This window comes from Eucalyptus grandis, chromosome 2, assembly GCF_016545825.1.
Source record: "Eucalyptus grandis isolate ANBG69807.140 chromosome 2, ASM1654582v1, whole genome shotgun sequence".
In the NCBI taxonomy this organism is placed as follows: Eukaryota; Viridiplantae; Streptophyta; class Magnoliopsida; order Myrtales; family Myrtaceae; genus Eucalyptus; species Eucalyptus grandis.
In genome coordinates this window covers 24,514,220-24,539,723 of record NC_052613.1, presented here as the reverse complement: position 1 = coordinate 24,539,723, position 25,504 = coordinate 24,514,220, and the positions used below count along the sequence as shown (strand labels likewise).

Sequence of the window (25,504 nt, the reverse complement as noted above, 5' to 3'; positions counted from 1 at the left end):
CGTTATTCACCATGGAATAATGGTGCCTTTTTTTACCACAATCTGCTATAGAGGAATTATAGGAAACCGGAACCTACGCAATACAAGGACAAACAGCAAATATGAGAAAGTATCTCAAATTAACAGATATCGGGCACCATTTCTTTCTTCCAAAAAGGACATGAAACCGATAACAAGGAAATTTAATTACTACACGTGAAATTTGTTTACATTTTAATAAATAAATTAAATGTAAAATCAATTATTTTATGATATCTCGGATAATATTTTAAGATATTGTAAATACAATGAAAGCGACATTAGCAAACGCATATTTTTACGGGACCTAAAAGGCAAAGGAATTTTCCATACTTAAAACTCAATTCTTCACTTCTTAAATAATTCATAGATGCATGAACTTTTACATTGAAGATACATTAAGTTTTCCACCTAAGCAAACTAATGAATTCACTCAAAATCATCAATTTCAAACACTAAATTTTGTTCTGGGGCAAAAAGAACTCAGTTCACTAACCCCGATTCTTCCAATTTGTGGCTACTCCTTTCTTTCCTCTTTCTCACTAAAAATACGAGTTTTTGATCAAAAAAGTTAAAAGCATCAACAATGTTTTGCCTTGTCGACATGTCTTATGTATGCATTCGTGTCGTTAATCACATTTTGACATTGGCTTGCAGGTATGAAAATTTTAATGGTGAGTCTACTCGCCCTTTTTAAGTAAAAAATTCTTTGAGAGATCCTTTGAAAAGTTGGGATATCCACCTTCCAATTACTTAATTTGTCTTTTTTTATTCTTCTTGTTATTTTGTAGTTTATTTTTTGGCCGAACTATGTTCGCTTTTCATTTGATCTTTGCCTATTTGAAAGTTCCATCAAATGGAATAGTTTAACAACGGCACTATAGCGTTTAATTTAAGTATATTTTCATAGCAAAACTGGATGCCCCGATTAACCGATTTTGAGGAAGAACTTATGGTGGAGCATGCTCCGTCACAATCGGGAGAGTGACAAGACTGTTTCTTCTCATTCCCCTTTCTTATTTGTCAAAACCAAAGAAAAGAATATCTTCTCGTCATTTCTTCTCTACCACATCACCAATCTCTCTCGCCTCCCAGACGTGCCACGTCAAAGACTTCTCTCCTAATTACCATGATTTACGAGAAAAATGATAATATGTTTCTAGTTGTGATCATTAGTTTTTTTTTTTCGCAAATTTAAATTTGTCAACAGTGAGCGAAATATTATCATTCTTGAAATTTAACAAATGTATTTAATGATATCAATGATTTCTTTTGAGATAGTGATAATATTCTTTTACTTGTCATAATCTATGTTGTGGTATTCAATTTACTGTAGAATTATCTATTTCCTTATGCTGATTTTCTTTCTTCATATTTGTTAAATCTAACCTAGTGGGATTTGAGGAAATCCTACCAAGCAAGAGTTTCCATTTTTTAATTTTCTCAAGAAAATCAGTTGAACAGGTCAAGCGATTTCCTTGAGAAAATTAGTGGTCGACAAGCCACCGCTATCTTTAATGTATCACAGCGACTCATTTCCCTTGTCCCATATACATAGATGTAGCACACGATATCTCTTCATTTTTAACAGTCTCTTTTCGCTCTATCTATATCGTCATATAAAACAAGAGAGCCTCCTATTTCTTGGGGATTTTATTATCTGGTTTCCCCTTTTATCCCTTAATATATGATCTTGAATATACTAAGTACGAGACTTAGTTTGGTAACATCACAACAATTGAAAACTCACTATGTTATTAACATAATAATAGTAGAACATTGGCTCCGTTTATTTCATAAAAAAATGAATGATTTGAAAAATATTTTTTCTCAAAACAATCGCTTATATCACTTAATTAGTTAATAAAAAATATTTTGATTATCGATAACAATTTATATCTAAATATTTTTATGGATTATGAGAATATTTCTCGTTCATTCATTTTTGTAAGTGATACAAGCGATCTTCTTTAGAAAAATATATTTAAACTGTTCATTTCCGACTAAACAAATGGAGAGTCTTGGATGACTAGTCATGCATGTCATTTTTTTTTATATAAATTTTTGTTGCTCAAAGTTAGATTGTTAGAATTTCTTGATAGTGTGTAAATTATATAGAACTATATATAAAAAGTTTCCTTCTCCCACATTTATTCAGACTAGCACATGCATGACTTTATTTTTTGTGCTTAATAAACAATTTATATATTTTTTTCGCTTGTTGTACTGATCATCATCACCGTTATCTCTTAAACAATCTTTATGTGGTGATCGTGAAAAAAATCAAATACATATCGATGCGGATACTACTACCTCACATGTTTTCCACTTTAAAATTTACTATGGTGAAAACTTTAACTTTTTAGATTTATTAGAAATGTAAATCATATGGTAACTTCACCCCTTCATCTTAGATACTACGCCCAACACTGATCGTGCAACCAATAAGGGCACACATGATAATCATTCTATTTATCTGTTTTTCTATTTTTCTATTTTCGAAACAAAATTTCAGCCCAGAAATATGTTTGAAAAAAAAATGAGAAGTTTCTATTTCCTATTTTTAGAATAGAAATAGAAATAAATTTTTTTCTCATTGCTCACTCCCTCTCTGGTGTGCTTGTCCCTCGCATGCACAGACTTGGTTGAACTTCCTTATCTCCTTGTTGACACCTAAAATTTGGCTACACAATTAGTTGTTTATTGCATATAAAAATTAGGGATCGATTACCACCGACCGTGGTGGCTTAGTTGGGTAGGCTCCTGTGATCCTTTCGCCCAGAGGGGAGGAGTTCGAAGCCCTTGCGAAGCAAGGGGGCTGATTGAGTTGCTTGGTGACTTACCCGGTGGCATGGGGTGGTGGTTTTCTCATGTTGCCCCCAGGTTCTACTTGCCGGCTGTCGGCTTTCGGGGTTTTCCTGAGTCACAAAAAAATAAAAAATTAGGGATCGATTTCTTACCTTTTACCAAAAAAAAATTAGGGATCGACCTTGACTGCTAAACAAAAATATTAGTTAAATTGCATATAGTTATTGGGAGCACATTTCAATTAATTGCATTTAATTGGACTGGCAGTGGATTAAATTTTTAATTGGATAGCTCTGAACTTAATAAAATTAGACTAAGCCTTCGGGGTTGGAGGAAGGGGTTAAGAGAGTTCCTCCAGCCCCATGGACAGAAATCATGTCGTGCTTTGCATCAGATATTTGAAACTCATGCGTAATCAAGAGGATATTGTATTATTAAACTTGGAAATAATACGGGTGTATTGTATAAATTTCGTCAATATGAGAGAATGAAAAGGGAAAAAATAATTTATTTAAAGAAAAATAAGCAGGAGTAACATATATTTAGCCATGAAAAATTCAGTCAAGCCATTCAAAGATTGACCGAACATCTCTGCTAAAGGAAACATGCAATTGGATTTCTCGAAGGGAGGATACATGTGAAAATACACGGGCCACGCGTAAAGAAACAAAAAGCAGAGAGCTTGGAAGAGAGAGAGAGAGGGAGGGAGGGAGGGAGTCCGCGGCCAAGCTCCTCCACGGCCGTCGCTCCGGCCTGTCCAGGACGCCCTCTCTTCACCGCCACGCTGCTGCTTCTTCCTCCGACGGCGCCGCTGCTGCGCTGATCCCTCGTTCACGAAGTACCACTCCGGGGGATCCTTCTGGTGTCTATACATTACCCCACGAGCAACATCACTGCAGGGCCAGGCGACCGCGACTGGAGAAGTAGCAAACGGTGATTGTTGGACTTATTGACGGCCTGGTCGAGGCAAAGGGCAAGTTTCAAGCGGAGGTTTCTGGTCTTGATCTCAAGCCCGTGAGCCAGCACCGGTGCTCCGAGCCGAACAACCAGCAGCCCTGTAGCTGTGATATCCACCAGCAAGCATCGGCATCATCTTCAGTCCACCATCGGCATTCATACGGACAAAACTGATTATATGTTGCGGGTTTCCCTAAGTGAATTCTTGCCGTGCCTAACCACAAACAGCAAGTCGCAGCACCAAGAGCTCACCGGTTCGTCCTTGTCGCATCGTGAGCAGCCTCTTGGCATACCCGTCCACACCGCAAGCAGCACTTTCCTTCAGCCAGCTAGTCGCCGCGTCCACCTCAGTGGGAACCATCACCAGTCCCAAACCGTGATCTGCCGTCCGTGATCCCGAGCTGTCATTCCCATCGAGTTCGATTTGGAAATGTTATCCACATGTCGATTTAGGTAAGACTTCTCTCTAATTTGATTCTCATCTATTTTATTTCTTTATTTGAAAATTGTGATCTTAAGTGAACACTTGAATGAAATAATGTATCCATAAGTTCCTGAGTATACTAAAAAATTAAGATTATTTCCTAATTTAACAATGTGTGCATGGACGGCAATCTGATCTCAATCGCGAGATACAATTCTAGTCGCACGGAAAATCTTCCATCCTATTTACAAAAAAATACATTGATATGAATTGCGTGTTAATTAGAAATTATATTAGGGTTGATGATGTGATTTTCTAACTAGCATTATAATGCTCACGATGCTTCGAGGTAAGTAATTCTTTCCTATCTCGTAATTCATTTATCGCTTTGATTATTGGACACAATCACCTCATATGTTATAGAGTAAATTAAAATGAATTTAAGGTGCCTGCTAATTATTTTTTTGATAAAAAGAACAATACCAAAAGAACATTAACGAAATCCAGCATAACCAAGTCTATCGATAATATTTGGTTCACTAAATCATTCGTTACAATTCTAATTGACACACCAAAAAATAGATTACTAGCGACTCCTAATTGAAAATCATTTGTATGTTAACAACTTGAAGCTTAAGTAGCAACTCCTAATTGAAAATCATATGCGATTTCTCTAATAACCTTTTGATACCGTTCTTTTTATCAAAAAATATTTAGTAGGTAACTTGAATTCATTTTAATTTACTCACTAATATATGGGATGATCATACGGGTATGCAAACTACCAAAGTAACACCCAATGATCAAAGCGATAAATAAATTGCAAGATAGAGAAGAATTACTTACCTCGAAGCAATGTAATCATCTTTAATGTTAGTTAAAAAATCACATTATTAACCCTAATATGATTTTTAATTGACATGCGATTCCACTCAATGTATCTTTTTGGGTTTTCTCTTGATTATATGAAAACTAACCTATATGTAATGACGTACAAAGTATGACATGCAATTCCTAAGTAAATGATTGACATGCAATTCCTAAGTAAATGATCTAGCATACAATTTCTAAACGACGAGCAATTTCATGATCCTAAGACTAACATGCCTATGATATATTTTTTTATTTCTTTTATTAGAATTTGTAATGAAAAAATACTCATTACTTAAACATGCAATTTAAACTAAGAAAAGAAACATAATCTATCGTGAGACAATTTTTTTGGGTATTTATTTTAAATAAAAATTCTAAATAAAAAATTACTCTAAATTAACTATCAAGTTTAAAAAGATATCTGATTCAGATTAGGACGTAATTTACGTTAAATTGAAATTGAAATGATAATATAATTCTAATATTTTAACTGACATAGACGCTATATATCCTAAACTATTTAAGGAAATCAATCAAGATATAGACTAGACATGTAACATTATCGACATATATCAATTTGAATTCTATCTAATCTTTTTTTTTTCCAGATTTTCTTTTGTAGAAACAATTAAATAAAAGATAAGCAAGCACCCATCGCCAAAAAAATGTTCGCACAATCCCCAAAGCATATCGCATCCATATATTTTTATTTTTTTAAAAGCAAGACAAATCAACAAGGGATAAATTTACTAGAAGTTCTAAAACTTGTCATAAAAGTACAATTGAGACTTAAAACTTGTAAAAAATGTAATCAAGTCCTAAACCTTGTAAAATAGGTGCAATCAAGTCCTCAAGTTAACATCGTCAATTTATTTAATGGAAAATGCTGACGTAACAATTTTAAATTAATTTCTCTCTCCTAGTTGGTTTTTTAAAAATTATTTTCTTTTTAATATATTATTTAAATTAGATTAAAAAACTAAAAAGAGCTAAAATTTTATAAAAAACCAATCTGAAAAAAAAAAAGAAGAGAAAGAAGAGAAAGGTAAGGTAGGGGCTCACCGGTAGGCGCTGCCGTTGCTACCACCCATCACCCGGGGGGGGGGGGTGGCGATCTCATCTTGCCCTAGGCGAGAGTAGTTGGCCCTCGCCAGTCCCAGGCGAGGCCTCGCTAGACCCAGGGAGGGTTGGCAACCCTCGCTAGGCCCGAGCTCGGGCTTGCACTTGGGTGCCTTGATCTGGGTGACATCGGCAGTGGCTTAACGCCCTCACCTAGGGTTGGCACGGCCTTACCGGGTGTCACACCCCCTTTATTCGGAGGTCGAGCTACGAGTTATTTTGCGACATCCCAGGCTTTGTCACCGTCCCGAATTCATTTATCTCTTATTATTACGCATGTAGAAAAACGTGAACATACAATCCCCGACACAAATAACATGGGAACGTGAGATACAAACATCACTAACATACTTTGTATATTACATATGTGATTAGGATTACAAGTCTATTCCCCGACCCTTCATGCTTTTCAAACTTCAAAACTCTATATTACATACATCAATAGAGAGCTTGGGTATTCTTATCTCCATTATGGAAGCTACTTAGCCAAAATTGGGAACCCTTATCTCACTAATTTATAATTATTTGCTATTTAATTTTTGTGATTCAAAATAGACCGTTATTCTCACAGTCGATTAAAGACCGTCATCTAATCAAATTTGAATTAATTGAGAAATTAATAATTTAATGTGTTGAAAAATCTCTCTTTTTCTATGATTATCCTAAGCAGCCAATGTGGGAAACTGATCCAGAAATCATTCCATGTTGTGGAGACAATCGGCGATTGGGCTGCAATTGGGAGTGAGTTCAGCCCAATGTGGCTGCTTCCTGATGGGCCTTAAGAGTCTGTTCGTGCCCTAAAAAGTTCACTCATTGAAACACATGGCCCCAGAATGAACAATTACAATGTTTGTTTGTCCAAAAATATTTGTTTGAATTTATCTAATTTGGGCTTCAGTGATGCTTGGAATGCTTCAAGATAGTAGTTTTGATGAAGCCCTTCTTCGATATTGAACAACTATAAGAGGCATGACAGCCCACAAAGAAAAGCAAAACATCAATGACAATTCGAGGGAGCACGCCATCAGATAAAAATGTCCTGGTGTAACTTTCAGAAAAAATTAAAAATCCGTATAAGATGTCACATCATCATCAAATATTGACTCAATAGCACACCCATAGTCTTCTTTTTCTTTTTTTAATCGAAGGACCAATATGAGCGCAACAACACACAATTTAGGGACCTTGCTAGCAAAAATGAACAAGAAGCACAAGTACATGAACGAGATTAAATAAATTAAAAGACGATAGAGACTAGCATTGCAACTATATATACACACACACTATCATTCCTAGTGAAAGTTATTATTTGATAGAAAAAAAATATATCGTCTGAGGAAACAAAATATAAAATGATAATGGTAAAGAAAATTGAAAAATAAATTTACTGAGATGAAGTATTCCTCTTTTCTAAACGAAGGACAACCCGTTATAAAATCGCACGGGCAAAAACTTTAATGAAAAGTGGCCGTCGTTGTCGCACACCTAACATGTTATCAAAATTTTCAACTCGGACTACTATTCTAATTTTTGCTTACCAAACAACACCTTTTCGAGGAAACAGTTTTCATTTTTCTTTTCAGCAAAAAACGACAAATAAAAACAGTTTTTGGTACCAAACGGAGATTGTATTATTTGCACGTTTTATTTTCCAAAGCTTGTGTGGAGGATTCAAAGAAATGGCGAAGGCGATTCGTTTCTTTGAGCTTGGCGGTCGTTTCCAACGTCGTAGCCAACCCGTTATCAAAGGCTCTGCTTTCATTTGTTTTCCCTTCTTACCCATATTTTGATTTGTGATTTGTATTTTGTAGATTTAGTGATTGCACAATTGGTGATGGACGCAGGATCTAAGATGAGGGGTCAAAATTGCCATATAATACACATTACTAATAATTCTAAACGGCTACATTTTCACTATAGTAGAATCTAAAGTGGAAAGCATGATGTATTAGCATTCACTTGGATATACATTTGATTTTTATCAAGATGACCAAATAACTGTTAGGATTCGATGCATAATCACAAGAAAAGAGAGAGTAAAAGTGAGAAAGAGAATTTGAGCACATGATTTTATCTTAATTTACTCTTAAACTAAGACTGTACCAGCTAAGGATTCCACTATAATTAGCACATCACACATCTTTGTTACATCTTTCAATTACAAAAGAAAGATAATATATATACACACACCCCCTAGTAGCTATTCATTGACCCAAGCTCGAACTATAAAAGCTCTCTAATGACTCAGAGGCATTGCCCTTGCGACCCTTGCTAAAGCAAACCCTAGACCCCTCCCGTTCATCTGAGAATTATGAACCATTACCCAACATAACGATTGTCTAAGATATAATGTGATGATGATCGTTAAGGCCACTTGGGCAATTAGTAATAATCGACTAACTATTTGCTTATACTTAATATCAACTGGGCATTGAGATGCACGTAGACATTGAGAAGGTTAGTCATTGTTTAATCATCTAGATTTTGGTTTCCCCGAAATCTAATATATCCCTCAAAATTTTCAAACATTTTATAGAAAACATAGATAATGCAACTGTTGATTTTTTTTTTATTAGAAAAGGTGCTACGTGCCAACAAAAAGCTATATTCCAAGTACCATAAGCGAGAATAAGATATAATTTGTTTATTAAGCACAAAAAATAAAGTCATGCATGTCGTAGTCTAAATAAACGTGGGAGGAGAAAACTCTTTACGTATAGTTTTACATAATTTATGCACTATCATAGAATTCGGAAAACTGGGAGAAAACTTTGAGCAGCAAAACAATAAAAAATTAATACCATGCGTGACTAGCCCGATAAAAAAAAGTCATGAACAATATCAAAACCCTAACCTAACGTCAGATAAGTACCTACCCAATTTATAATCATTTATCCAGATAACATTAAAACATGACGCTAAAATACTTATTTTTCGTGTTTAGGTTGGGTAGGGTCGTAACGTTTTGATAGCCCTAGCCAACATGTGAGTTTTCAATTGTTGTGATGTTACCAAAATAACCCTTGTACTCATTATATATTCAAGATTAGCATATTCAGGGATAAAAGGGGAAAACCGGATAACAATGACCCTAAGAAATAGGAGACTCTTGTTTTATATAACAGCATAAATAGAGAAGAAAGAGACTTTAAATAAGAGAAGATGTCAGGTGCCACATCTATTGAATAGGATAATGGCACTGGTCATTTTTACAATTTTTCGATTTGTTTTATCTCTTCGATATTTTCTTTTTTTTGCCAATATAGTCTCCAAACTCTATGGTTTCTCGTTCGAGTCAGTCATTCTATTAAAAATGCAAATAGAGATGCTAACGTGGATGGCCGCATCAACATAATTGGATAAAAGTAAAGTTAAGATGCATATTTGTTGCTAATGCGGATATGACGTTAAAAATTTCAACAAAAAACCTCAGAGAAAGAAGAAGGGAGGAACGGTGGCACCTAGGCACTAGCAAGCTCCGGCAAGCCTTCCTGCCTCTAGCCTGCGACAGCAAGGTCACCGTCAATCGAAGCTCATATGCACAAATACAGGGACTAATCGATACGCAAAACGGTGATGACCACCTCCAACTGAAGTTGGGGTCATGCAGCCTTGATGTTGCCCCCTTGGGGTCATGCAATTCCGAGTGAGTTAGATCTCAACTAGGGTCACACCGACCTCGGTAAGCCCTTGCAACCCCTAGCAAGTTATCGTTGGGGTTGTGTGACCTGGCTACCATCAACAAGGTCCCACCCTTGCCAAACAACGGCAATCGGCCCTTCGCCAATCCTAGGTTAAATGTCTCTCTCTTTTTAATGTGAAACTTTTTTATTTTCTATATTTTTAAACATGCTTCTTCTGTTTATTATTATTTAGAAAAAAAATAAAAGCCATATAGGATGTCAAGTCATAATCATTAGGTGACTCACAACCACATCAATATTTTCATGTTTTTAATTGAAGGACCGATTTGGAAAAAAGCACATAGTCTACGGATTATATTAGCAAAAAAAAAAAAAAAAAAAAACGCAAGTACATGGATGGGATTAAACAAACTGGAAGCTTAAATAGACTAGCGTTGCAATTATATACACATACATGTATATGTACCGTCAGTCCTAGTGAAACTTGCCATATGGCAAGTAAGACATGTGATATTCAATGATCCATATGTGTTTTAATACATATACCATACCTAATAATTTCTCGAAAAAAACACTTAAAAGCCTATAGACACTTGGAAAGTAGGGAAAAGGTAACCCAACCCAACATAAAATTAGAAGTGCTCTCCTACTAAATTTTTATTAGCATAGGAAGAGGTGTGAATGTGAGGAACTAAAGGGGAATTAATCTATGTAAAGGGTAATCTTAAAGTGGACCTTTATTAATATCTGGATTTGGAAAATTTTTATAAGAAGGAAACTTCATAAGGTAGGTGCCTTTTTTTTCGACTCTAAAGATTTTGTGTATATTAATGATTTACGGTAATGATATTAGATCATAAATAGATTACAAGTTATTCCAAGAAGTTACCAAAACACACTGCTACTCGAAAATTAATTACCATTTCGATTACTTATTATTTATGCTAATTCTGGTTAATCTATGACAAACGCTAAGACCTTAATCACAGAAACAATATATCAATTGATTCGACAAATCACTCTCGAATGTCAAATATCCAACTACAGTTCGTCGCATCACTTATCAAATCAATTTCTACTCTTACTGCGTCACTATCGTCTCCTTATCATGAACCAAATCAGGCCTGAAAATGTCGGTTGGGGCGTTTCCTCCCGACGCGACACCTTGGACACGAAAAGATTTTCAGTGATTCGGACGTACGCGAGTGCGATAAAATGTGAGCCCCCGAATAACACGTGGAGGGGCCTAGAGAGAAAGGTGACTCCCTGAAAAAGCAAATGGTCCTCGCAAAACTAGGGGTGATCGGTTCCCGGTTCGGTCCGGTTCCACCTTGGAATCGGGAACCAGACCGGGAGCACCGGTTCCCAAAATTGCAAACCGTGGACCGGACCGTTTGGTCCTAGGACCGGGAACCGGACCGACCATCAGTTCTGGTCCGGTCCAACAAAATCGGCTCTACTTTTTTGCACTAAAGAGTGATCGCGCTCTGGACCGATCAATCCAATTCGGTTCTCGAGCAATTCAACAAAACTAATTACACATGTTTCTATGTGCAAAATATTCAAATGTGATTCACACTTCGTATGTTTCACACTTAACTTTAACCATGAAAGCCGTGAATAATTTGGCTAAAAGTTATGCATGGCTTAGATTTTATAGACAATTTCTGCTCTTTAAATGTTTAGTCAATGTGGGACTCTTGGAGGCTTGAAGTGCCTTATGGGTCTCTTGGAACCCTAGTCCCACATCAAGTAGAAGATGAAACTGATAGAAAATGAGAAAGAAAATTGACAAAAACTGAGAAGGAATTGGAGGAATTTTCTGTATTGTGTATTGCTGTGTTTGTACATGTATTACACACCTATTAATAATACAAGAAAAGAGTACGATAGGAAAGAATATACAAAATATGTTGTTTCCTATACTACTGTCCTAATATCCAATCTCATGGATTCATAGAATCAATTAACCGTATTTAGATAATTAGAATAAAAAAACAAATCATATTTCCAACAAAAACTAACAAGGAGATTTTTTTCTATAAATAAAAGAGTAATAAAAATAGTTTTAATGGTCTCTTGGCCACGTAAGATGATGCTACCTCAAATTGCAATTTTAGTTGCAATAAGTTATCATGTTTATATATTTTATTAATTATATATATATAAATTATATATAAAAAAATTTGTTTTGGTCAGGTCGGTCAGGTTGGCCCAGCCTCCCACCTTAACCGGAACCAGGACCGACCGCCATCGATTCCAAGATTAGGAACCGGGAATCGGACCGCCGACCGTGGGAACCGCCCAAAACCGGCCGGTTCGGTCCAGTCCGGCCGATTCTTGATTGGGTGGTTCCCGTTGCACACCCCTACGCAAAACGATCTCTCTCTAGAGATATGCCGACATGGTCGTGGCCCGTGGGTAGCCTTAGCTTCAGCGTGACGTGTGCCCGTGCGCCATGAAGTTGTCGCCTTTCGATTTCCATGACACCCGCTTGATCAAAGAATACGGCGATGACCCGTTGGATTTTGCAACTCTAGTCAAAAAAGATTCGGGACTGCCGTCCGTGCAGTGTCGTATCTTCCATGGATTTTGCCTTTTACGGTCGGCCCTAGAGAATCATTCGACGCGACTTCGTGTCTCCCGTGATCATTCGCACTCCTTTTGCCTTAGTCCCCACGAGCCTGGAGCGGGATTAGGGTGAGATCGAAGCTCGCGTTTTCGAGAGAGAAATGGCGAAGGCGATTCGTTTCTTCGAGCTCAACACCGGGGCCAAGATCCCCTCCGTCGGGCTGGGCACTTGGCAGGCCGATCCCGGCGTCGTGGCCGACGCTGTCACCACCGCCATCAAGGTCCTTTTTTTTTTTTTTTTTTTTTATATTTATCTCTTTTTCATGTTCTTTTGCTCCTGTCTTTTTTTTATTTTCCTGATCTTTCTCCAGGAATTGCTGGGTGAGTTTAGTGGGTGCATGAACCGGTTAAGAGTCGATTGAAGTTTGTATCTTTTCCTCGCTTTTTTATGTTTTGTGGTGCAATGATCTGCTTGTGGAATCGGAGACCCGAGATCTCGAGATTCAAATATGAATTGCAACACTATAGTGAAAAGCGATTGAGTTGCTTTCATTTTGTTGACCTTCTTTGCTTGGAGACAAGGAAATGGAGCTCGCTTTGTGTCGATCATTGCTTACGCTTTGTTCACGAGTCATGGGTGACTGTGGTTTTCGCAATTTGATGGCTAATTTTTGCAGTTCTTAGTTTTTTTTTTTTTTTTCTGAAATGGGTTCGATTTATTTGATGCTGTGTTGAGCTGCAAAAATGTCTGTTTTGGCATGATTTAGGAGGATGTTAATTGGAGTGCTCTGCGTGTGCAGGTTGGGTACAGGCATATTGATTGTGCTCAAGCTTATCAAAATGAGAAGGAGGTAATATTTTGCTCCTAGTTGTCAGTTTCTCTTGTCTCAAAAGCTGGTTGTGTTGTTGATCAGCTTATGAATTTTTCCGTAAAGTCATTCTTCAGACAATCTCATCTTGTCCTCCTGCTACTGCGCCGAAGAACAAGATCATTGGTGAAAGTGTTGTTATATCTGATGCCATTGAAATGTCTGTCGCATATGAGTTCGTGTGGATGAGACATGGAGTGGACACTTCTGCATTGCATTTGCCTTTGTGCCGTGTATGAATTGTATAACATTGGAAAATTGCCCTGGAAATCACTATGTCCTTGTCCTGTTTTGCGCCTTTAGTATATTCAATATTTAAAAGAAAAATAAAAGATTGTTGATTAGTAGGTCGTTCATTGCTGAAGTGAATAATTAAGCTATTAACTTATGAAAATTGACAAGTAGAGAGGCAAATTATTATGATTTTTTTAAGTTCTTAACTTCTTTCTTTCCCTTTCACTTTGGTGTTTAGGGGATAGGGCAAGTATCTCTAATCTGAAATGGTCTCCAGTAAACTATGTACTTTACTCATTCTTAACGCTAAAGCTTTGTGAAAACTGCGATCTAGCTCTCACTTGAACCTGAGGCTTATACTTCAAAAAGGATATCTACTTTTAATCATTCCAACCCACAAAAAAAAAAAAAAAAAAAAAGGTACTATAGTTGCTCACAGGATGTGCTCAGAGGTATTTCATGCTGTTTAGTTTTAGTTGGAGGATAGTCAAAAGAAGTCAGGAGAACAACGATCTCTAACCAGTGGGTTGATATTGCCCTGTTTCAGAAAGTCACTGTCAGTTGATCTGGAAATTGATTTTCCCATCAGGAAGATGTCAACATTTAGTTTCTTGTAGTTTTATGGTCGGATATCAATTATTCCTTTTCCTTTCTATTGCTAACGTACATTTCACTTAGGGCACGATCAAGATGTGGCCATTTAGCAGGATGGTCAACCATGGTCTGCTTTTGCTAATTCGGTCTTCCAATTTTCAACAGATTGGTACTGCTCTCCAGAAATTATTCAGCGAGGGTGTGGTGAAGCGCGAGGATTTGTGGATCACTTCCAAGCTAGCGTATGTTTTGGTTCTTCCCTATGCTACAAACATGTTTTTTTCAAGTTTTGAGCCAGTAGTGTTAATCCTAGGACCATGCGACTAGAAAACAGGATGATTCATCTGGGGATCACCTAATCACTATGTCCTCCTTTTTTGTCTCATTTCTTAAACAATTTGCTGCAGGTGTACTGATCACGCTCCGGAAGATGTTCCCAAGGCATTAGACAGAACCCTGGAGAACTTGCAGCTCGAGTATCTGGATCTTTACCTGGTGCAGATCCATCGATGAACTTTTCTGGCTTAATTAAAGACACAGAACGCTTTTATTGTTTTATGTTCATTTTCTGTGTGCCATTGGGATGTACATTAAATATTGACTTAAATTTGGTTTACTGTTTGAAGATCCACTGGCCGGTGAGCATGAGGAAGGGCTCAGTCGGCTTCAAGCCTGAAAACCTTACCCAGCCGGACATACCCAGTACGTGGAAAGCGATGGAGGCACTATACCGTTCTGGCAAGGCTCGAGCCATTGGAGTGAGCAACTTCTCCTCCAAGAAGCTCGGCGATTTGCTGGACATCGCAGAAGTTCCTCCTGCTGTCAACCAAGTGGAATGCCACCCTTATTGGCAGCAAGGGAAGCTGCGTGAGTTTTGCAAATCCAGGGGCGTACATTTATCGGTAAGTGACTTGTTAAGATATCTAGATAACGATGCATGTGGACTTCAGTGCGTTGGTCATTTAAAGTGCCAGACAGAGAAATGTTTTTCCTCTTTTATCATGCAGTATATTTGTCAATCTGCATGTTTTTCTTGGACCTTCTAATTTTAAATAGAACCTTTTCCTTTGACACTCGCTATTTTATGAGTTTCTGGGCAAAAGTAGTTCTTAACAATTTTATAGGTGTCACATGACATGCTTGACATTGAGATGAAGCAATCTGCTCCCATATTACAAATGTCCATTTTCATCTTCTTCATTTATATGTCACGTCTGTCTCCTTACCAGCTAGTTAAAACAAATAATTAAACCCTTTGGGTCTCTGCACATGCTTTTTCTTCTTATTTACTACTAGTCAGTTATGTAATTTGAATCAAAATGGTATTCCTTTCCTATAGGGGTATTCGCCCTTGGGATCCCCGGGCACGGGATTTATCAAGAGTGATATCCTTAAGAATCCAGTTATCACTACCATAGCAGAGAAACTGGGCAAGACTCCAGCTCAGGTGTCACTTCGTTGGGGACTCCAAATGGGCCACAGCGTGCTTCCTAAAAGCACAAACGAAGCAAGAATCAAGGAAAACTTTGACGTCTTCAACTGGTCCATACCCGATGACTTGTTCTGCAAGTTTTCCGAAATACCTCAGGCAAGTAAATTTCTGTTTGCTGTTTCCTCGCCTGCCTGCATTCTCTTCATGTGCGCTATGCAATCCAACAACAAGCACGAGCGGGAAGCATAGCGAAACTAAAGTACTACTTAAAGAACTTTCTAGGGAGTGAGAACTAAGAAATTACAAATCCTTGCAATGATGGATTTTTTTTTTTTTTTTTTTTGGGTCATGCAGGACAAACTAATCAAGGGCACTGGCTTTGTGCATGAGACTCTGAGCGCATACAAGACGGTCCAAGAACTTTGGGATGGCGAGGTTTGAATAGACTTGAAGCAAGCATGTGAAGCGTGAGAGCCGTGGTTTTTGTCAAGCAGCTTAGCTTCTATTTGCTTTCGTATTCTGCTATGCCTATAAATTCTGCCGAACATAAGTTCAAACATCTTATTACTTTTTAGCTCATTGATCGGCAGAACTGTGATTGGAGATGCTGGAAAGGCATGATTGTTTGTGTATTCGTGACTTATATATATGACCTACGGTTATGGATGGTCCATGTTTATCGTTCCGTTTACTTTTTGCCTTTATCTATCTTCCCTTCTCACTTTTGCTCCTCTTCCTCTCTCTCTCTCGACAAAAGCTTCAACAACACCCACCAAACTCAGGTGACCACCCTCTCTCTATTCGGGTTGCCGCCTGTCGCACTGTCAAGATGCATGACCTACGACTACCACTAACGACGGTGTTGGTTACTTCTTCTGGATTCATTAAATAATCGGATCGTTAATCTTTTTTCTTTGTGAGCTCTACGTGTTGCAGTCAACTTTCTCTATCTGTCGTCGCCACGATGGGGGCTGCCCGCCGATTGAAGGTCCCCGAGGCCACGCATCCTCCAATTCACGAGGAATTCAACCACCGTGTGAATCCAGCCCCTATGGCCATAAGGGGAGAGAGGGAGTGGTGGTTAGTCCTCGAAGGAGAGGAGAGAAGTTGGGCGTAGGTTGAGCAAGCGATGGGGCGGCGGAGGGCTGTGCCGTGCGTTTGTACACAAGACCCTAGGTGTATACGAGACGGTCGAAGAGCTTTGGGATGACGAGGTTTGAGTAGACATAAGCAATCATGTGAGGCACGCGAGCTGCGTTTTCCATTAATAACTTAGCTTTTGTTTACTTTCATTTTAGCTGTTTATGCCTATGAATTCCTACCAAACATAAATTCGATCATCTCATTAGCCTTTTAGCTTGTAAATCAGGGCAACAGGGGCAGAGAGACAGAGTTATTAGACGTGAAAACACATTCCAATATCTCCATAGTCAGAATAAAAAACATATACGTAATCAAGTAAAAAGATTTGGTTTTCACTCCAATATCTCCATAGTTAGAATAAAAAACATATATGTAATCAAGTAAAGAGATTTGCGCACCTAATTTGGATCATCATTCTTGATGCAGAATAGCGACGATCCAAACTCAAGAACTTCTCCTCTATTGCTCTCTATATCATTGGCTCAATGAGATTACCATTCGTCTTTAATGTTTAGTAATCACTTCTTATGTGAGGATAATTATATGGCAAGATTAAAGAAAAGATTTGAACACTATTTATAAAATTTTTAGTGATGCCTTCTTAACTTAGGCTACTTTAGTCGGCCCCATATTAGATTAATTAATAATCTTTTTATCTCACCTTATTAGACCAATCCCGTAAAAAGATAAATTACAATATTAATTAATATAGCTCACATTAGTAAAAACTCTTACATTTTCCCACTTAGGCTATATTAATTGAAATGGTATTGTATGTACGTACCCTAGTTTAGAGATAATTCTTAATAATCAATCATATCCCATAAAGTCTCAAATACCGAATTATAATGGTAATTGCATGTATACATATAAAGCCTACTATAGTCACAAATGCTTTTAACACTACTGATATAGATTCAATATGGTAGTTTGATAAATGGATAACACATATCATAAAAAGTAATACCTTATGTATTACTCCTTTGTCAGTTATCATTCTCTTACTTTAAGTATGTAGTCCAAATGAATCAATATATGTCTTATCCTTATGGTTAACTAATCTTTATGTATAACAAGACATGTCCTTAAGGCTAGTAGCCAGATGCCCTTAACCTTTACTCAAATTTTACAAAATACCTTGAGATTTTCAATATATATATAACAATGCATTTAAAATCACTTTATTGAATACAAAAGAGTTGATATATATCACAATATTACCAAATATAATAAACATTGGTGTTCGCATGAAGACGTTAATGGGGGATTGGCGGGGCCAGAGTTCGCATGAACTGCATAGCCGTGAGCTTCGGCCCCGGCATGCCTGAAGCAGAGCACGCACAAAGAGACTTACCTAGTTCGGTGCGATGGTGTCAATCGGAAGAGGTTGTCCATAGGGCTCAGGTGCAGCTAAAGCGTTGGCTAAAGCTCTCTCCCTCGCCCGGACTCTTTCCCTCTTGGTTTCAAGCCCTCTTGGTCTCTTCGCCCTATTTTGTCTAGCCCCGAGGAAGAAGAAGACCAGTCCCTTTTTCCGAGCTCACCCTCGCCCTTAAGGTCGCTCACTTCCTCTGGAACCCTCTCTCTCCAGCTCATTCTCTCTCTGGCTCACTTTCTCCAGCTAGCTTTCTCTCAAGCTCTCTCTCCCAGATTTTGCTCTCTAGAACCCAAGCCTCCCTCTATGTCTCTCCAAGCTCTCCAAGCGAGCCCTCCCCTCACCTTTTAAGCCATTCGGTGGGCATGGCCTCTTGCGACGCCAGCTGTTGTTGTCGGTCTGCCCCGACCACTAACTTCGATTTGATGCTTGCCCTAGTTCCTCTGCCACTATTCGGGAGCATGTCCTCTGTCCTTGCTTCCCTGTATGATGTCGAGGCTACAGTGAAAGTAGAGAGAAGGATAGGAGAAGAGGAGAGGGTTGGGCCAAGAATAAAGATAAAGAAGAAGTGGGCTGGGTCGGCTTAAATAGAGAAAAATAAAAGGGAAATGAAGGAGGGGCTTGGCTAAGGCTGGCCCTAGCCCAGCCCGGCTCCATTTTATTGATTAAAAAATAATTTTTAAAGTCAAAAGTGAATTTGGCCGATCTTTTGACTAAATCTGTGGGAAGAAAATTAATTTATGACACATCGAGGAGAATGGAACTTAAGCCAATTGAGGAAAAACAACAGTGATGGTAACCTAACCTATGTGATTGACGATCCCATGAATTAGGTTCATATGGGTAATAACAAGTCACTTGTTGTTCTAGTGATGCACTACTAAAAATTATTGTCTATCCTAAGATGAGAATGGTGCAAAATTGCAAAAAAGAAGAAGAGGTTGAGCTAAACTCTTAATGAAATTCCACAGCCATTATTCGTGGTGTATTAAGCTGCAGAATACACTTGATGGAATCACTTATATAAGTGTGGAGTAGGGCTGCTCCTATGAGAATTTTTGGCGAAAATCTCTAAAACACTTATGAATAAACCAAGCACGCACATGGCCTATTAGTGCAAAATCGCGTTGAACAATAAAGTTTGTGGGAGTGCAATGTGATTGATGAAAATTATAATTTACAAAAGAAATTTTTGGTTCATAGAAGTTTCAAACTTCACCAATAATTTTGTGAATTATATTTCATTTTTTCTAGGGCTAGTTCATAGCCTAACAAGCACTAGTTCCGATGCATTATACTCCAATAACCCAGTATCATATTAATTTTTTATTTTCAAAATCTTTTTGAAATATGTGGGGGATTGTTGGATATTTCAATAATATTTTGAAATATTTAACAATAATAGTTTCGATAAAAGTTATGACCGTATTGAAGACCATAATTATTTTTAACGGTCACATAACGATTTCTTAACGGTCATATAACGGTTTTTCAATCGTTTTGTAACGTTTAATTTATTTCTCAAATAAATCATTCATTATTTTACAATGGCTTTTTTAACGGCTCTATTTTGTCTGAATATAAAATCTCATAAGACAATCTTAAAAATATATACACCAAATGAAATAGAGAATATTATTTCTTTAAAAAATCTTTCATTTTTTTTCCTTGCTGGGTTATATACAACGTTGTTTCTATTTATTCTAATATTCAGTATAGAATATAGAAGAAAGTCTGTTGTATCTTGAGAGGATAGCTATCAGAAGCTTCTCGCATCGAGTTTTGCACTCCGAGGGGCGGAATTATCCTTAAGAATATTACTTATGCTTGCATGCCTCAGGCAAATTTATTTATTCTTATCAGGCTTTTTCCTACACTTGAAACCCCTAGCAAGTTATTGTTGGGGTTGTGTGACCTAGTTGCCATCAACAAGGTCCCCCCTTGCCAAACAATGGCAATCCGCTCTTTGCCGATCCTTGCAAGGGTTAAATGTCTCTCTCTTTTTTTAATGTGAAACTTTTTTATTTTCTATATTTTAAAAATGCTTCTTCTGTTTATTATTATTTAGAAAAAAAAATTAAAAGCCATATAGGATGGCAAGTCATAATCATTAGGTGACTCACAACCACATCAACATTTTCATTTTTTTAATTGAAGGACCAATTTGGAAAAAAAGCACATAGTTCACAGACTATATTAGCAAAAAAAAAAAAAAAGCAAGTACATGGATGGGATTAAACAAACCGGATGCTTAAATAGACTAGAGTTGCAATTATATACACATACATGTATATGTACCGTCAGTCCTAGTGAAACTTGCCATATCGCAAGTGAGACATGTGATATTCCATGATCTATATGCATTTTAATACATATACCATACTCGCTCAATAGTTTCTCGAAAAAAAAAACACTTAAAAGCCTATAGGCACTTGGAAAGTAGGGAAAAGGTAACCCAACCCAACATAAAATTAGAAGTGCTCTCCTACTAAATTTTTATTAGCATAGGAAGAGGTGTGAAAGTGAGGAAGTAAAAGGGAACTAATCAATTTAAAGGGTAATCTTAAATTGGACCTTTATTAATATCTGGATTTGGAAAACTTTTATAAGAAGGAAACTTCATAAGGTAGGTGCTTTTTTTTTTTTTTTTTTTTCGACTCTAAAGATTTTGTCTATATTAATGATTTAAGGTAATGATATTAAATCATAAATAGATTACAATTTATTCAAGAAGTTACCAAAACACATTGCTACTCGAAGATTAATTACCTTTTCAATAACTTATTATTTATGCTAATTCTTGTTATTCTATGACAAAAGCTAAGCATTTTAAAACTTAATCACCGAAGCGATACATCAGATGATTTGGGAAATCACTCTTGAATGTCAAATATAATTCGTTTGTTTCACATCACTTATCAAATCAATTTCTACTCTTACTGCGTCACTATCGTCTCCTTATAATGAACCAAATCAGGCCTGAAAATGTCGGTTGGGGCGTTTCCTCCCGATGCGACACCTTGGACACGAAAAAGATTTTCAGTGATTCGGACGTACGCGAGTGCGATAAAATGTGAGCCCCCGAATAACACGTGGAGGGGCCTAGAGATAAAGGTGACTCCCTGAAAAAGCAAATGGTCCTCGCAAAACGATCTCTCTCTAGAGATCATGCCGACATGGTCGTGGCCCGTGGGTAGCCTTAGCTTCAGCGTGACGGTAGCCTTTCGATTTCCATGACACCCGCTTGATCCAAGAATACGGCGACGACCCGTTGGATTTTGCAACTCTAGTCAAAAAAAGATTCGGGACTGCCGTCCGTGCAGTGGCGTATTCTCCATGGATTTTGCCTTTTATGGTCGGCCCGTTGCTCCCGTGATCATTCGCACTCCTTTTGCCTTACTTCCCCACCAGCCCGGAGCGGGACTAGGGTGAGATCGAAGCTCGCGTTTTCGAGAGAGAAATGGCGAAGGCGATTCGTTTCTTCGAGCTCAACACCGGGGCCAAGATCCCCTCCGTCGGGCTGGGCACTTGGCAGACCGGTGACGGCGTCGACGCCGTCACCACCGCCATCAAGGTCCTTTTTTTTTCTTTTTTCTCTTTTCATGTTCTTTTGCTCCTGTCTATTTTTTATTTTATTTTATTTTATTTTCCTGACCTTTCTCCAGGAATTGCTGGGTCAGTTTAGTGGGTGCATGAACCGGTTAAGAGTCGATTGAAGTTTGTATCTTTTCCTCGCTTTTTCATGTTTTGTGGTGCAAGGATCTGCTTGTGGAATCGGAGACCCGAGATCTCGAGATTCAAATATGAATTGCAACACTATAGTGAAAAGCGATTGAGTTGCTTTCATTTTGTTGACCTTCTTTGCTTGGAGACAAGGAAATGGAGCCCGCTTTGTGTCGATCGTTGCTTACGCTTTGATCACGAGTCATGGGTGACTGTGGTTTTCGCAATTTGATGGCTAGTTTTTGCAGTTCTTAGTTTTTTTTTTTTTTTTCTGAAATGGGTTCGATTTATTTGATGCTGTGTTGAGCTGCAAAAATGTCTGTTTTGGCATGATTTAGGAGGATTTTAATTCGAGTGCTCTGCGTGTGCAGGTTGGGTACAGGCATATTGATTGTGCTCAAGCTTATCAAAATGAGAAGGAGGTAATATTTTGTTCCTAGTTGTCAGTTTCTCGTCTTGAAAGCTGGTTGTGTTGTTGATCAGCTTGTGAATTTTTCCGTAAAGTCATTCTTCAGACAATCTCGTCTTTTCCTCCTGCTACTGCGCTGAAGAACAAGATCATTGGTGAAAGAGTTGTTTTATCTGATGCCATTGAAATGTCTGTCGCATACGAGTTCGTGTGGATGAGACATGGAGTGCACACTTTTGCATTGCATTTGCCTTTGTGCCGTGTATGAATTGTATAACATTGGAAAATTGCCCTGGAAATCACTATGTCCTTGTCCTGTTTTGCGTCTTTAGTATATTCAATATTTAAAAGAAAAATAAAAGATTGTTGATTAGTAGGTCGTTCATTGCTGAAGTGAATAATTAAGCTATTAACTTATGAAAATTGACAAGTAGAGAGGCAAATTATTATGATTTTTTTAAGTTCTTAACTTCTTTCTTTCCCTTTCACTTTGGTGTTTAAGGGATAGGGCAAGTGTCTCTAATCTGAAATGGTCTCCAGTAAACTATGTACTTTACTCATTCTTAAACGCTAAAGCTTTGTGAAAACTGCGATCTAGCTCTCACTTGAACCTGAGGCTTATACTTCGAAAAGGATATCTACTTTTAATCATTCCAACCCACCAAAAAAAAAAAAAAAAAAAAAAACGGTACTATAGTTGCTCACAGGATGTGCTCAGAGGTATTTCATGCTGTTTAGTTTTAGTTGGAGGATAGTCAAAAGAAGTCAGGAGAACAACGATCTCTAACCAGTGGGTTGATATTGCCCTGTTTCAGAAAGTCACTGTCAATTGATCTGGAAATTGATTTTCCCATCAGGAAGATGTCAACATTTAGTTTCATGTAGTTTTATGGTTGGATATCAATTATTCCTTTTCGTTTCTATTGCTAACGTACATTTCACTTAGGGCACAATCAAGATGTGGTCATTTAGCAGGATGGTCAACCATGCTCTGCTTTTGCTAATTTGGTCTTTCAATTTTCAACAGATTGGTACTGCTCTCCAGAAATTATTCAGCGAGGGTGTGGTGAAGCGCGAGGATTTGTGGATCACATCCAAGCTATGGTATGTTTTGGTCCTTCCCTATGCTTCAAACATGTTTTTTTCAAGTTTTCAGCCAGCAGTGTTAATCCTAGGACCATGCAACTAGGAAACAGGATGATTCATCTTGGGATCACCTAATCACTCATGTCCTCCTTTTTTGTCTCATTTCTTAAGCAATTTGCTGCAGGTGTGCTGATCACGCACCAGAAGATGTTCCCAAGGCATTAGAAAGAACCCTGGAGAACTTGCAGCTCGAGTATCTGGATCTTTACCTGGTGCAGATCCGTCCATGAACTTTTCTGGCTTATTTAAAGAGACAGAACGCTTTTCCTGTTTTATGTTCATTTCTGTGTGCCATTGGGATGTGCATTAAACATTGACTTAAATTTGGTTTACTGTTTGAAGATCCACTGGCCGGTGAGCATGAGGAAGGGCTCAGTTGGCTTCAAGCCTGAAAACCTTACCCAGCCGGACATACCCAGTACGTGGAAAGCGATGGAGGCACTATACCGTTCTGGCAAGGCTCGAGCCATTGGAGTGAGCAACTTCTCCTCCAAGAAGCTCGGTGATTTGCTGGACATCGCAGAAGTTCCTCCTGCTGTCAACCAAGTGGAATGCCACCCTTATTGGCAGCAAGGGAAGCTGCGCGAGTTTTGCAAATCCAGGGGTGTGCATTTATCGGTAAGTGACTTGTTAAAGTGACTTGTTAAGATATCTAGATAACGATGCATGTGGACTTCAGTGCGTTGGTTATTTAAAGTGCCAGACAGAGAAATGTTTTTCCTCTATTATCATGCAGTGTATTTGTCAATCTGCATGTTTTTCTTGGACCTTCTAATTTTAGATCGAACCTTTTCCTTTGACACTTGCTATTTTATGAGTTTCTGGGCAAAAGTAGTTCTTAACAATTTTATAGGTGTCACATGACATGCTTGACATTGAGATGAAGCAATCTGCTCCCATATTTACTCATGTCTGTTTTCATCTTCTTCATTTATATGTCACGATTGTATCTGCCTCCTTACCAGCTAGTTAAAACAAATAATTAAACCCTTTGGGTCTCTGCACATGCTTTTTCTTCTTATTTACTACTAGTCAGTTATGTAATTTGAATCAAAATGGTATTCCTTTCGTATAGGGCTATTCACCCTTGGGATCCCCGGGCACGGGATCTATCAAGAGTGATATCCTTAAGAATCCAGTTATCACTACCATAGCAGAGAAACTGGGCAAGACTCCGGCTCAGGTGACACTTCGTTGGGGACTCCAAATGGGCCACAGTGTGCTTCCCAAAAGCACAAACGAAGCACGAATCAAGGAAAACTTTGACATCTTCGACTGGTCCATACCCGATGACTTGTTCTGCAAGTTTTCCGAAATACCTCAGGCAAGTAAATTTCTGTTTGCTGTTTCCTCGCCTGCCAGCGTTCTCTTCATGTGCGCTACGCAATCCAACAAGCACAAGCGGAAGTATAGCGAAACTAAAATACTACTTAAAGAACTTTCTAGGGAGTTAGAGCTAAGAAATTACAAATCCTTGGACTGATGGATTTTTTTTTTTTGGGTCATGCAGGACAAACTAATCAAGGGCACTGGCTTTGTGCATGAGACTCTGGGCGCATACAAGACGGTCCAAGAACTTTGGGATGGTGAGGTTTGAATAGACTTGAAGCAAGCATGTGAAGCATGAGAGCCGTGGTTTTTGTCAACCAGCTTAGCTTCTATTTACTTTCGTATTAGCTACTATGCCTACAAATTCTGCTGAAATTAAGTCCAAACATCTTATTAGGTTTTTAGCTCATTGATCGGCAGAACTGTGATTGTTGATGCTGGAAAGGCATGATTGTTTGCGTATTCATGACCTACTCTTATGAATGGTCCATGTTCATTGTTCCGTTTCCTTTTTGCCTTTATCTATCTTCCCTTCTCACCTTTGCTCCTCTTCCTCTCTCTCTCTCGACAAAAGCTCGAACAACACCCACGAAACTTAGGTGACCACCCTCTCTCTATTCGGGTTGCCGCCTGTCAAGATGCATGACGTACGACTACCACTAACAATGGTGTTGGTTACTTTTTCTGGTTTCATTTAATAGTTGTATCGTTAATCCATTTTGTGCCACACAATTTTGTGCCATAATCAGGTGAGGTTAAATCGCTCATTCATGTGTTTTAATTGATTACGGCCTCATGGGCACGGTCTACTTGATATTTGACGGTCTTGCCCCATCAAA

General features: G+C 38.1%; 2 protein-coding genes across 2 annotated transcripts; both read left to right on the top strand.

The window, feature by feature from the left end:
- Positions 1–12,391: 12,391 nt before the first annotated feature.
- LOC104427513 (NADPH-dependent aldo-keto reductase, chloroplastic) lies at positions 12,392–16,234 on the top strand. The gene is made up of 7 exons (XM_010040597.3): positions 12,392–12,695; positions 13,215–13,265; positions 14,277–14,353; positions 14,519–14,606; positions 14,738–15,013; positions 15,451–15,699; positions 15,898–16,234. The coding sequence occupies exons 1-7, from the start codon at positions 12,576–12,578 to the stop codon at positions 15,982–15,984; spliced, it is 948 nt and encodes a 315-aa protein (XP_010038899.2). The 5' UTR covers positions 12,392–12,575; the 3' UTR covers positions 15,985–16,234.
- A 4,972-nt stretch (positions 16,235–21,206) lies between these two features.
- On the top strand, positions 21,207–25,173 carry LOC104427501 (NADPH-dependent aldo-keto reductase, chloroplastic). The gene is made up of 7 exons (XM_010040591.3): positions 21,207–21,632; positions 22,153–22,203; positions 23,218–23,294; positions 23,461–23,548; positions 23,679–23,954; positions 24,412–24,660; positions 24,847–25,173. The coding sequence occupies exons 1-7, from the start codon at positions 21,519–21,521 to the stop codon at positions 24,931–24,933; spliced, it is 942 nt and encodes a 313-aa protein (XP_010038893.2). The 5' UTR covers positions 21,207–21,518; the 3' UTR covers positions 24,934–25,173.
- Positions 25,174–25,504: the final 331 nt, after the last annotated feature.

Coding starts and splice junctions, on each gene's coding strand:
- LOC104427513 (XM_010040597.3), top strand. CDS start 12,576: ATGGCGAAGGCGATTCGTTTCTTCGAGCTCAACACCGGGGCCAAGATC. Junction 14,607..14,737: donor AGTATCTGGATCTTTACCTG/GTGCAGATCCAT, acceptor TACTGTTTGAAG/ATCCACTGGCCGGTGAGCAT. Junction 15,014..15,450: donor CCAGGGGCGTACATTTATCG/GTAAGTGACTTG, acceptor CCTTTCCTATAG/GGGTATTCGCCCTTGGGATC.
- LOC104427501 (XM_010040591.3), top strand. CDS start 21,519: ATGGCGAAGGCGATTCGTTTCTTCGAGCTCAACACCGGGGCCAAGATC. Junction 22,204..23,217: donor CTTATCAAAATGAGAAGGAG/GTAATATTTTGT, acceptor AATTTTCAACAG/ATTGGTACTGCTCTCCAGAA. Junction 24,661..24,846: donor AGTTTTCCGAAATACCTCAG/GCAAGTAAATTT, acceptor TGGGTCATGCAG/GACAAACTAATCAAGGGCAC.